This window comes from Grampus griseus, assembly GCF_964374135.1.
Source record: "Grampus griseus genome assembly, chromosome: 5".
Classification (NCBI taxonomy): Eukaryota; Metazoa; Chordata; class Mammalia; order Artiodactyla; family Delphinidae; genus Grampus; species Grampus griseus.
Window position 1 is genome coordinate 137634562 of NC_138998.1, and position 14493 is coordinate 137649054.

The following is a 14493-nucleotide window of genomic DNA, read 5'->3' on the forward strand; positions in this document are numbered from 1 at the left end:
GCTGTAAACATCCTACATGCCCATAACCAGGAGAGTGGTTAAATAAACTGTTACAATCAGATAACTTAAATATGATGCAACTCTTTAAAAATAAATAAATAAATAAGGAAGGCACTTATGAACTGATATGAAGTGATTTTAAGAATATTTTAAGTGAAAAAACCCAAGTGCAAAAGAGTATCTGTGGTATGCGACATTTTGTGTACAAAAGGAGAAAAAATATACATGTATCTAATTGAGTATATAGGGGAAAGAAGAAAAGAAAACACAGGAAAGATATGCCAGAAACTAGTGAGGATGGATGGGAACATTTATCGTAATTATCCTGAATCATTAAAGGTTAAAACATGCTCAATACATATAAAGAAGAAGAAAATAAATAAGAAAGGTGTTAACACAAAATCATTTAAGTGAACGGTTAGCAGCTAACATATTGGATATTAGGCAGTGTTTTAAACACTTTACATGGTTAACTAAATGAATTCTCACAACACCTCTGAGGGACGTACTATTAATTACTTTTACAGATATAGGCAGAGGCACAAAAGTTTAACCAACTTGTCGAAGTAGAAGAATTTGGATTTAAATTCAAACCCTATGTTTGACTACTACCTTAATGCTTTATAGAGGAATTCAAATTGTTCATCCTTATGTAACATTTCAATCCTCAAAACATTACTGATTAGAGAATACTAACATTCTGATATTAACCTTTAAAAACTCTTTACAGAAATACTGGTTTCCCCCCAAAAAATCAAAAAGAACAGTAACTTACATATGATTACTGTAAGTCAAGAAAAGGGTTAAGACAAAGACTTCTTAGATATGATGGCAAAAGCACAAGCAACTAAGGAAAAAACAAACTAGACTTCATCAAAATGTAAAACTTTTGTGCTTCAGTGGAAACAAGCAAAGAAGTGAAAAGACAATCCAATAAATGGGAGAACATATTTCAAAGTCATACATCTGATATAAAGGATTTGTATCCAGAATGTATAAAGAACCCTTATAGCAATAAAAAAGACAACCAAATTGAAAAATGGGCCAGAGATTTGCATAGATATTTCTCCAAAGACATACAAGTGGAAAACAGCACACGAAAACATGTTCAACATCATTAGTCATTAGGGGAATGTATCAAAACCACAGTGAGATACCATTTCACATCCACCAGGACAACTGAAATCAAAAGGACAGAACATAACAAGCGTGGACAAGGATGTGGAGAAACTGGAAACTTCATACATTACTGACTGGGAACATAAAATAATACAGCCACTTTGGAAAACAGTCTGGCAATTCCTCAAAAGGTTAAAATACAGAGTTACCATATGACCCAGCAAACTGACTCACAGATATAAACCCAAATGAATTGAAAACTTATGGCCAAACAAAACCCTGTACATTAATGATGATAAGGAACAACATCCGTAACAGTCAAGAAGTAGAAATAATACAAATATCCACCAGCTGATGAGTGGGTAAACAAATTGTGGTCTATTCATATAATGGAATATTGGGCAATGAAAAAGAATGAAGTATTCATCCATGCTATACATGGAAGCAGCCTTAAACATTACATAGTAAGTGAAAAAAGCCAGTCACAAGATCATACTGTATGCTTCCATTAAATGAAATGTCCAGAATACAAAAATCCATGGGGATAGAAAGATTAGTGGTTGCCAGGGGCTTGGGTGGAGTGGGAATGGGAAGTACTTGCAAATGGGTACAGGGTTTCTTTTTAGGTGATTAAAATATTTTGAAATTAAATAGTGGTGGTGATGGTACAATTTTGTTAATATACTAAAACCACCAGATTGTACACTTACATGGTATAACAAAGCTGTTCAAAACTGTTAGAGAAATTCAAATGTGAAATTTCATCTTAATCTCTAGAGAATACTATACTTCCACAAAATTTCAAGGTAGATTCAAAGTAAAGAGTTAAGACAAATTATTCAAGATTATTTTATATATTTTAAAGTTATGAAACTCACATGTCTTACGGAGCTTGAAGATTCATTTCCAGAAGACAACTCAAACCGTCCAAGATTTCTTCTACCATAATTTGGATATTTACGCCTACATGTCCTCTGCCTAGACTGTGACATCAAAGCCACGGAATCAGACTGAAACACAAACATGCAGGTGAAAATCAACTCTTAAATAAGTACAATCTTCAATAAAGTATTTCGCACTCTATCCAATCCCAAAAGGATTTAAGGCAAAAATAATAATAATAGTTCAAAAAATAAAATATTCTTGAATGGGTATTTTTGCCACATACTGTTAACCAAGATTGGTTTTTGTTACTTTTAAGATATTTAGAAAACATGGCTAAATTTAGGCACATTAGATCATCATTTCCCAAACTAAACCGTAAGTTAATTGGCTTACCATAAATTAGATAATAATAACTATAATCCAAAAAAGAAATCACTTTAAAATATATATCTTAGAAGTGAAAATATATATTCATATATTATGATGCAGTAACCAACCTTAAGGAATATATCACTGTGTGAATACACAGGTATAGAGAAATATCTGAAATGATCCTCAAATATCAATCCTAGTTATTTCCAGGTTTTAACTTTTTGGATGATTTGTTGTCAGTACTTTCAGTTGTGCTTGAATTTTTTAAATATCTTTTTTTTAATTAAAACAAAATAATTAAATAATCTTTTAAAATCAGCCAAATAAAATAGCTAGATTGAAACGGCGGGGGGGGGGGGGCGGGGGAGGGCACATGCTATTCCTCCAACACCAAAGTCACGTATGCGAGATCACTCAGTGAAAGTACATATTCCCAGAACTGATATACAAATCAATTTTCACGTTAGTGCCATCTGTTTGATAATCATTGAGATGTTTTATCATTTCAACATATCCTGAACAATATACCCTGGCTGATTTTAATACAACTCTTCTTTCCTTAATTTGTCAGTACTTTTTTTGTTAGGGCAAAAACTCCTATTAATGAATTTCATGACTAATAATATGTAAATTCAGATGGACCAAAACTACCACTAAGAAGAACAAGAAAATCTGTCAAAATATGTATTTTTTTAAAAAACGGTTTGAGGGCCCTATATACCTGACAAGGCTATGAAGATTTACAGGACCAATACACGAAAAAGGATACAAGCAATAAAAAAGAACCCTAGAATTTCACTCTGGAAGAGGAAGCTGAAAGGTTTAGCAGGTAAGCAAAAAACTGACAGACTAAACTCTTGAGTTATGCTAACAAAAATTACAATTCGGAGTCTCCTATGTATAGGCAAACACCTCAAGCTTCAGCTGTTAGCCCAAAGAGCTATAATCTAGACCTATAGGTAAACTACAGATAAACAGTAATCCCAAGGAACTAAAAGCCCATCCTTGTCTGGGTGAAGGTGATACAGGCTTGAGAGTGGCCTTAGTAGCCTACCAGAAGCAAATTAAAACCTTCTCTGGAGAAGAAATGCCATCCTAGGCTTCAAACCATCTCTAACATCTAACATTCAATCAAAAATACAGGCAACAAAGAAAATGTGATTGTAATAAAATGAGAAAAAAATCAACACAGAATGCAAAGAGATTAACAGGGGAACAAGATAATGAAATAACCAGAAATGGGTTTTTTAAATAACCAGGGCTGATTTTCAAGGAATTAAAATAAAGAGAACTTCAGCAGAAAACTAAAAACTCTGGAAAATTCTGAATAGAAAAATACAATAACTAAAACTAAGAACGCAAGGTTATTAGCAGGATACACACAGCTGAAGAGAACTAACTGAGTGGAATATATTCGGTCAGAAAAAAATTCAGAACAGCAAGAAACAGTCTAAAAACAAAAAAGACAGAAAATAGGGCTTCCCTGGCGGCGCCGTGGTTAAGAATCTGCCTGCCAATTCAGGGGACACGGCTTCGAGCCCTGGTCCAGGAAGATCCCACATGCCACGGAGCAACTAAGCCCATGAGCCACAACTACTGAGACTGTGCTCTAGAGCCCGCAAGCCACAACTACTGAGCCCGTGTGCCACAACTACTGAAGCCCGCACACCTAGAGCCTGTGCTCCGCAACAAGAGAAGTCATTGCAATGAGAGGCCCGTGCACCGCAACAAAGAGTAGCCCCCGCTCACCGCAACTAGAGAAAGCAGTGCACAGCAACGAAGAACCAAAGCAGCCAAAAATAAATAAAATAAATTAATTTTTTTTAAAAAAAAGGCAAAAGGGAAAGACAGGAAGTAAAGTATAAAAACATGTACTATGCAAATGCTAGCCAAAAGAAAGCTAGCATAGCTACATTCATATACAAGAATTTGAAGAATAAAGCATTACTAGAGATAAGTTCATAATGGTAAAAGGTTCAATTCAGTAGGAAAAAGGGAAATTCTAAATTTGTACACACCAAATAACATAGCTTCAAACTACACAAAGCAAAGTAAGTAGAAACAAAGAAATCTACAAACATAGTGAGACTTTAATACTTATCTCACTATAAGCAAGAGTGCAATCGTTTTGAAACCACATGTGGTATTAACTACTAAAGTTGAATATACACATATCCTATGCTCCAATAATTTCACTCCAGTACATATACTCAAAAGAAATACAGACGGGGCTTCCCTGGTGGCGCAGTGATTGAGAGTCCGCCTGCCAACGCAGGGGACACGGGTTCGTGCCCCGGTCCGGGAAGATCCCACATGCCGCGGAGCGGCTGGGCCCGTGAGCCATGGCCGCTGAGCCTGCGCGTCCGGAGCCTGTGCTCCACAATGGGAGAGGCCACAACAGTGAGAGGCCCGCGTACCGCAAAAAAAAAAAGTAATAAAAAAAAGAAATACAGACAGATACCAAGAAATATGTACAAAATGTTGAAAGCAATATTGTTCCTAACATACTATTCCTAATTCATATTCCTAATATGAAAACAACCCAAATGTCCTTTAAGAATAAACAGCAACATTCTCATTAAGGAATACTATCCAACAGTGAAAACAAATGAACTTCAACTACTCACAACAAAGACAGATCTCACAAGGGCAAATGCAAGCCAGATACAAAAGATTACATATACATACTGTATGACATTTAGATCAGTGTTTCTTATCCTTTTTTTTTCTTTTTTCTTTTTTTTTGCGGTACGCGGGCCTCTCACTGTTGTGGCCTCTCCCGTTGCAGAGCACAGGCTCCGGACGCGCAGGCTCAGCGGCCATGGCTCACGGGCCTAGTTGCTCCGCGGCAATGTGGGATCTTCCCGGACCGGGGCACGAACCCGTGTCCCCTGCATCGGCAGGCGGACTCCCAACCACTGTGCCACCAGGGAAGCCCTTCTTACCCTTTTTTTAACATTACCACTACCCTATAGGAAACTTGACTTTCTCCTAATTTGCTCCCTCGAATTGTAATACCACAGACAATACATACAGTATGTAAACACTTATGTAGTATATCTGTACTTTGTACATCAACAGATTAAGTATAAGGCTTAGCCTTCTTATCCAATACAGGGTTTAAAATAGATAACATTTTTAAGACAAAAGCTAAATTGAAATTTTTAAAGCTCTCTGCATTTAACTTTATAACTTTCTTGAATAACTTTTGATGTATTTAATTACAGATTGTATCAAATTACATATCCAAATTAGAAATTTCTGAATACATAACAGCAATCAAATGCTTAAAAATCTTTCAAAATTTTTCCAGCAAAAATAAAACAAATGAAAAAATTTCTTAAAAATTTTAGTAAATTTAACTTTGAAGGCTTTTTATCATGAGAAAATATTCTAACTATAGCTGAAGATAGTCAACATTTTTTTCTTTTCAGTACTTGACATAATAGATTTGAATTATTTTTAAATTAAATAAGATAGAAACTATTTTTATTTAATTCTCAAAGCCCAAGTCATAAGCAAAAACACCATGCATCAAGGCAGTTAATGTGGCAGACAGGCATGCACAGGCCATTTCTCACAATATGGCTACAAAATTGAATGACCAATTGGGAGAATATCTTGCAAACACAACCATTTTCACCATAGTTTTGTAGCACTGATCGTGCATACATTTTGTATAAATTCCATTAACTTGTTAATACTTCACATATGATGGTCAAGAAATTAAACACTAAGGAATAAGATTTTCTCAGGTAGGGTTGGGCTTTGTCGCAAACCATTGTGACATCTAAGATTTTTTATAAATGCATGATTTGGAAAACATCAGAAACAGACAAAGCTAACCAGCATCTTTAAAAGTCAAACAGTTGGTTACCTGCAGGAGAAAGGAGAGAGTAGTGATTGGGAATGGATACAAAATGCTTTTGATGGGCTGGCAATGTTCTAGGGGTTGTTAGACAATAACATTTTGTTTTTAGGCCGTGCCGTGAGGCATGTGGGATCTTAGTTCCCCGGCCAGGGATCAAACCCGTGCCACCTGCATTGGGAGCTCAAGGTCTTAACAACTGGACCGCCAGGGAAATCCCAACAATAATTTTCTAGAATCCTTCATCACTGTTAGGCATCAGGCTACTTCCCGCAAGTTTCAAGCCACTTTTCCTAACACCTGTACAACTTTACGTCTACTACTTTAAATCCCAAACAGAAGACTAATATTACTAATATTCTCAGTGATCAAAAAGAAAACTATAAATTTCAGTTTAATTTCTAATTTGTTTATTCCTAAGGAAATGGAATTTAGGTTACCTTTTGTGAAAGATGGAGAGTCTTCCTCTTTCTTCCAATTATATAAAGATTTCTTTCTTCTTCACCTTTCTCTATTCTGAAGTCTTCCAACTTCCTACAAATTTAAGTACCCAGTTATATTAATTGCTGATAAATAAAGGATATATAGAGAAAAAAACTAATCATTATGATTCTGGGAATCATAACTTAAGTATTTTTTTAATTAATACAGAAAATTCCTAAACTTATAACAAAACTTAAGGCAAACTACACTTTTCTAGAAATTTAATATAACCCAAATCTCAGAGGCAGCTAGTAGGTCCTATTTTTCGTATTTAACACAGAAATATTCATTCATTTGTATTTTAATTGGCCCTATGAGGACCAACTCAAACAGAATCTCTCGTGTTAGCTACTCAGAATGTACCTATGATTTTCCAAGATTGCAAATCCATTCTCTAAAGGATTCTACTGTATCACTCAGCATCTCCTTCATAAAAACTCAAATGTATTTTAGAATAGAGTTCTAGAAAGAGCTATGCTCTTCTTTGGGAAAATTATACTGCAGCGGCTAGCTGACTCACAAAATCCATTCTTCTTTCTTCCTTAGAAGCAAAATCTCAATTTTCATCTAGGCTCTTTGCTGCTCTAAATAGAGACTGTATTACCTTGCCTCCTCTGTAGCTAAGTGTGGCCATATGAGGACATTCTGGTCAATGAGTTATGAGGAGACATGTCATGTGGGACCATTAAGTCTGCTTAAATGAAATCCCTTCAACTAGAAATGTCCTTTTTGCCGCCGGGGAAAATGCTGGGGAACCATGATTCTAGCCTTAAACTACTTCCAGTCTTCCTTTATGTTAACAAAAATAAATGCTCGTTTAAGGAACTATTCTTCAGGACTTTCACTCCTGATACCTATTTGCTTCCCTTGATTTTGACAACAAAAAGTATCCTAAAATGACACTTTCAGTTCTGATGAGCATGCAACTCAGACATAATTTTAAGGCTTAATTATAGAATGCTGCATACACGACAGTGATGTTCTGTATTTCTCATCCCAATTCCAGATTTTGCTTTTCATTAGTTTATCATATACTTATAAATATCCTTAAGTTCACTGTATGAAATATAAGTATTATCCAATATTACTCCACCAATCAACTGACTCTTCTGGCTAAACACATGAAAACTTTTACAAAATTATCTTCAAGGTATTAGTTATTATGAGACACAAACATGACAGAATACTGAAACATTTTAGATATCAATGAAAAACAGTATTTGCTGCCTCCATTCTGATAACTTGAAAATCAGTACATCACAATTCAGTACAAGGAAAACCCTACGATCCACACTATACTTATGAAATATCATTTCTCACTAAAAGAAAATAGGGCTGCTTAAGAGAAAAGACTAATCCTAAGTCTAGGTCAAGAAATTTACAAGAAGAACCTATAACACCCTGCCACGCCTGACAGCAAAGATGCTACACAAGGCTACTATATCATTTCAAAAGGACTCAGGAGCCAACCTGAAGAAGCTCCTCCTGGCCAGAGATAAAAAAAATTTAAACATTAACAAGGACATTAGAAATAAGCTAAATCACAGCAGTGTAATTAATACAGTGAACAACACAAACACACAAACTGGCCACTGCGGGAGAATATAAAGGAATAAATCTTTATTTTGAAGGTAAATAAAGCAAAATGAGCAGGCAGCTATCCTGTTTTTTATACAGAAACTTGTTTATTATATACAAACTTTACTACTGGATAATCAAATAGTAGATGTGGGTAAATTTTTATTTGGAAGTAGCCAAGATAATGAAGACTTCAGAGCTGAAATATCATTATTTATAATCCCTAATGAATTAATGAACCTGGGCAGTGAGTATCAGTTCCTGCTAGCATCACAAAAAAAAGAAAAGAAAAGAAATAAAGAAAAAGATATTATGTGCCTTCTGATGGAATTTTACCACTTACGAAATACTCTTGCAAAAAACTAAAAATATGACATTTGGAACAACTGGAAATTTAAACACTGGCTATTTGGTTCTACTGAGGAATTGTTTGTTTTTTAAGATACGACAATGGCATTATAGTTATATTTTAAGACAATTCCTTATCCTTAGAAATTACATACGGACATACTTTTAGACAAAATGATATTAATGTCTGGAATATCTTTCAAAATAATACTGAAGGGAGAACAGGGGGTGTTTGTATAGATGAAACAAGATTGGTTATGGAGTTAGAGAACAATTTTGACATTTTCCTACCACAATTAAAATACATCCCAACCCATTACTAAAATATATGTATATGATTATTTATACCACTAATGATTAAAATGTGTAAATAACCATATAGATATATTTTCGCAGATATAAACAATATTAATAGATATCCTAAAACAAACCTAAATATGCCTAGTGGTACCTCTGGTACAACCACTCTTCGTTTCCAGGCCTGCAGGTCACGCTCTGTAGCCATCTGACTACGTGGAGCATTCTGGTGCATCTGACGAACACCTTCCACTTGACCACTACGACGCAGACCAATATTTGGAGGGGACTGGATGTCTAAGCTTAGTCTTCTAAAACCTAGGGAAAAATTGTCAAGAATGATTACAAAACAAACTTCAATCTAATATGCATATACATTCCTCCTACTAAGACACAAACCAAAAAAAAAAAAGATCTACTGAAAAAACTTTGGAAAAAAGAATCTTAATGTGACTGAGATCAAAATGTAGGCTACATGGGGACTTCCCTGGTAGCGCAGCGGTTAAGAATCCGCCTGCCAGTGCAGGGGACACAGGTTCAAGCCCTGGCGCGGGAAGATCCCACATGCCGAGGAGCAACTGAGCCCGTGCGCCACAACGACTGAGCCTGCGCTCTAGAGCCCGTGAGCCACAACTACTGAAGCCCGCACACCTAGAGCCTGTGCTCTACAACAAGAGAAGCCATCGCAATGAGAGGCCCATGCACTGCAATGAAGAGTAGCCCCTGCTCACCACAACTAGAGAAAGCCCGCGCACAGCAACGAAGACCCAACGCAGCCAAAATAAATTTAAACAGATCTCTTTAAAAAATGTAGACTACAAACACTAACATAACTATTAAGCTCAATTTCCATTTTTATTAGACTTTCTGAAATTTAATGTACAAGCATTTTCTATAATAATGTTATATTTGCAGTCCTAAAAACCTCGCCTTCCTCAAAACTGCAAACTAAAAACACATCTTTCTGGAAAAATTAGCACTGCAAATAGATGCCTCAAACTGTGGTGGCTTTATGATAAGAGCTCTAACAAAAAACATTATTTATGACCTAAAGAGATAATAATCTAAGCCACTCAAGCAAGCAAGTTGCCAGAGCCCATTATTAAAAATTCACAAAAATGCAAAGTGGGGAAATGCTGGCAGCACCTGAATTGGAGCTAGAAGAGTGGGTAACAGGGCAATGCAGACCACATCAAGCCCTAAGCCTATGCAGAGCTGATCAGGTAGACACAGGAGGCAGGGCAACCTCCCAAGAGCTGGAAGTCACAAAGGATGGAGACCACCCTGGGGGGATGTGGAGGGAATCCCAGGCAAAGTACTTGTTTTCTTGAACCACAGGGTGAAGGGGATCCTGCTACTAAGGCAACAAAAAAAACTGGGGGCTATATCCTTTCCTACGGGAGGCTATTAAATTTTACTCCAAATACACCAGCTCTCCGTGCTTAGGGTAAAACTCAAATATGAATGAACAAACCTCTGCATTCTTCTATGTACAACATTCTGTTCACCAATCAAATGTGAACCAATTTGCCCTGCACAACATATTATACTCCATCTATTAAAAATGACATTAAATGCCCCTGCTATTAATCCAAAATTTGTATTAAAATATATTGATGTTTAAGAAACACTTTTTGAATTGAGAACTAAAAATAAATTCTAAATTTTGTGTGTGTGTGTGTCTGCAATGGGTCTTCGTCGCAGTGCATGGGCTTTCTCTAGTTGCAGCAAGTGGGGGCTACTCTTCATTGCGGTGGGCAGACTTCTCATTGCCGTGGCTTCCCTTGTTGCGGAGCTCGGGCTCTAGGCACATGGGCTTCAGTAGTTGTGGCATGTGGGCGCCGTAGTTGTGGCTGGTGGGCTATAGAGCGCAGGCTCAGTAGTTGTGGCGCACGGGCTTAGCTGCTTTGTGGCATGTGTGATCTTCCCGGACCAGGGCTCGAACCCATGTCCCCTATGTTGGCAGGCAGATTCTTAACCACTGTGCCACCAGGGAAGCCCTAAATTCTAAATTTGACTGCCCAAGTCATAGTATTATTCTCCAACAGTTTGAAGAAAATATATGTATCACAACATTACTTGTAATAGCAAGCATGAAAAATAACTTAAGTGGCCATAAACAGATTAATTACAAAGACTGGTTATTCCACACAGTGGAGTCCTATGAAGCTATAAAAAGTAATGAAGGGCTTCCCTGGTGGCGCAGTGGTTGGGAGTCCGCCTGCCGGTGCAGGGGACGCGGGTTCGTGCCCCGGTCTGGGAGGATCCCACATGCTGCGGAGCGGCTGGGCCCGTGAGCCATGGCCGCTGGGCCTGCGCGTCCGGAGCCTGTGCTCCGAAACGGGAGAGGCCGCGGCGGTGAGAGGCCCACGTACCGCCAAAAAAAAAAAAAAAAAAAAAAAAAGTAATGAAGACAAGCTCTGTGAATGGAAAGAGAGTGATTTCTAGAATATGCTGTTAAGGGAAAAAAGCAAGGTGCAGAAAAATGCATACGTATCTGGTGCCTCTTGCTCTGATGCGCTGAGAAGAACACAGCAACTATGCAGTATTCTTACCTAAAATGTTTAACCTGAATCCAATTTTGAGATAATCAGACAAATTCAAATTGAGGGAAATTCTGTGAAACAACAGGCCTGAACTCTTCAAAAGTACCAGTGCCATGAGGGAACTGTTCTAAATTAAAAGAGACTCAATAATTAAACACATGGACCAAGGCTTGATTAAACCCTAAAATTTTAAAAAGCCATGAAGGACAATTTTGGGACAAGTGGGGAAATGTAAAGATTGTACATCAGAGAGCAGTACCGTATAGTCTGTACATTGTGTAGTACTGTAAAGTCTGTTGACTGTGACCATTGTATTATGATCATATAAAAGAATGTTCCAGTTCTTGGAAGATATAGAATGAAGCCTAAGGGATAAAGTTCACATCTTACTCTAGAATTTAGGAAAAAAACATACCTGAGAGAGAGAAATTCTTTCAAGTGTATATGAGACCCATACAAGACTGTTAATAGCATTTCTGTTTGAGATTAGCAAAATCTCAAAACTACCCAAAAGCCCATCAAGAGAATGAATTAATAAAATCAGATATACAACAGAGTACACAATAGTCAAAATTAATCCAATGTGACAACTGAGCAATCTTAAAAATACAGCACTATGTGAAAAAAATTAAGTCGCTTTATAAACCTTTTATAAACCTTTTGATAAAGTTAACCTTTATAAACCTTTGGATAAAGTTTAAAAACAAATGCTTTTTATTCATACATTTAAGAGTGTCAAATCTATTTTTTAAAAGGCAAAGAATCAACATGAGATTCAGAATAGTTGTTATCTTGGGATAGGGAAACAGGACAGGACCACATAAAAAGATGTAGATTATTATCATGATTTAAAACAAATAAAAGAGGAGCATGTGTAAATGAAAAATAAGAGTATGTCAATGGGCTTCCCTGGTGGCGCAGTGGCTGAGAGTCCGCCTGCCGATGCAGGGGACGCGGGTTCGTGCCCCGGTCCCGGAAGATCCCACATGCCGTGGAGCGGCTGGGCCCATGAGCCATGGCCGCTGAGCCTGCGCGTCCAGAGCCTGTGCTCCACAACAGGAGAGGCCAAGACAGTGAGAGGCCCGCGTACATCAAAAAAAAAAAAAAAAAAAAGAGTATGTGAAGAACAAAGTTTTGATAGACCCAATTCTGTGCTGCTAGAATCCAAAACAGTTAAATGTATAAAAGAAGTAAGACTTAAAGTACAAGGCACTAATTTTAAAGTCATATTTTAAAAAGAAAAAAATGAAACTTGTAGACCTAACAGTCGCTGCAAATAAAAATCTAAAGCACTGCGAGTTCCCTGGCGGACCAGTGATTACGACTCCCTACTTTCATTTTCAAGGGCCTGGGTTCGATCCCTGGTTGGGGAACTACACAAGCTGGGATTTCCTGGTGGCACAATGGTTAAGAATCCACCTGCTAATGCAGAGGACATGGGTTCGATGCCTGGTCCGGGAAGATCCCACATGCCACAGAGCAACTAGGTCTGTGTGCCACAACTACTGAGCCTGCGCTCTCGAGCCCGTGAGCCACAACTACTGAGCCCACGCGCCCAGAGCCCATGCTCCACAAGAGAAGTCACCACAATGAGAAGCCTGTGCACCACAACAAAGAGTAGCCCCCACTCACCGCAACTAGAGAAAGCCTGCGCACAGCAATGAATACCCAACGCAGCCAAAAAGAAATTAAAAACAAACAAAAAAGATCCCACAAGCCATGCAGCCAAAATAAAAAACAAATAATAATAAAAAAATCTAAAGCCCAGTTACGAGGCAGATTAGATGAAAGGAAGATCAAGAGTGAAAGGGCAGGGCTTCACTGGTGGCACAGTGGTTGAGAGTACGCCTGCCAATGCAGGGGACATGGGTTCGTGCCCTGGTCCAGGAAGATCCCACATGCCGCGGAGCGGCTAGGCCTATGAGCCATGGCCGCTGAGCCTGCACTTCCGGAGCCTGTGCTCCGCAACGGGAGAGGCCACAACAGTGAGAGGCCCGCGTACCGCAAAAAAAAAAAAAAAGAGTGAAAGGGCAGAAAGAGCTGAAGAAACTGTTCAGAACACAGCACTGAGCGATAAAGAGACAGGAAATTTTATAGCATTTTACAGCCTCTCAAATCTTCTCTTATCTTCCACAAGGTTTTAGCTTTTCTAGAGTAAGTTTTCAGTTGCATAACAATCGCCCATCTCTTCTAGATTATTTCCACTAACATAATTATTACCACATTCCAATATCAAGTACTTTGCCCTGAAAACTCACTTCAAGCTTTCTGATTCAGTAAGAAACGTTAGGGCTATACTCAATTCAGTTTTTTAAGGATTATAAAGGAAAGGAAATCTAGTGTTTCCTTTAGAAAACACTTTGTTCTTTACTCTTATTTAATGTAATTTTGTAAATACTCTTATTTTAGAGCAAAAAGATTTCAATAGCCTTTCATAGTACTTGAAATTCAAATGTCCATTTGTTAGCCCATCAACCTTACACCTAATAAAGCTACCTCCAGACTACTACTCAAGTTGTAAGCGTACATTGCTTAAGGCTTTTTACACTGCATGTAGGGGACAATGACTTCATTTATTCTTCAATTTCAATCCAGCCATATTAAGGCAAAATACCTCTCATATATTTATTACCTCTTCGGGGTGTTTCTTCCCCATTTGAAAGTCCACTTGGAACAGCATCTTGACCTGCTCCCATTCTCTGATCTTGCTGCTGCTGCAACTGTCTTATCATTCCATCAAGAACACTGGACTCTGGGCTTCGTTCACCATTGTCATTGGTTTGTAGGCTTATAATTTGTTCAATTACCTCTCCATCACCTGCAAATTCAATGAATGAATATGAAATCATAATACATATGAAGAGGAAAAAACTTTCAATAGGCTACAATTAAAATTACATTAGCAATTGTCAGAATTCGTTTTCCAAAAATAATCAATTAAAGATATCCTTTATATTCATAACTAATTAAGTCACAGAAAAAAATTCAAAACAAACT

The 14493-nt window shown here is 37.5% G+C and overlaps 1 protein-coding gene across 1 annotated transcript in view; it reads right to left on the minus strand.

The window, feature by feature from the left end:
* Window positions 1-14493, minus strand: part of BRWD1 (bromodomain and WD repeat domain containing 1) — a 122402-nt gene that overhangs the window by 50739 nt on the left and 57170 nt on the right. The window contains exons 18-21 of the mRNA XM_082654396.1: window positions 14129-14314; window positions 9085-9268; window positions 6685-6778; window positions 1998-2129 (exon numbers count right to left, since the gene is read on the minus strand). Of these exons, the coding sequence (XP_082510522.1) occupies window positions 1998-2129; window positions 6685-6778; window positions 9085-9268; window positions 14129-14314 (596 nt within the window). The remainder of the gene's footprint in view (window positions 1-1997; window positions 2130-6684; window positions 6779-9084; window positions 9269-14128; window positions 14315-14493) is intronic.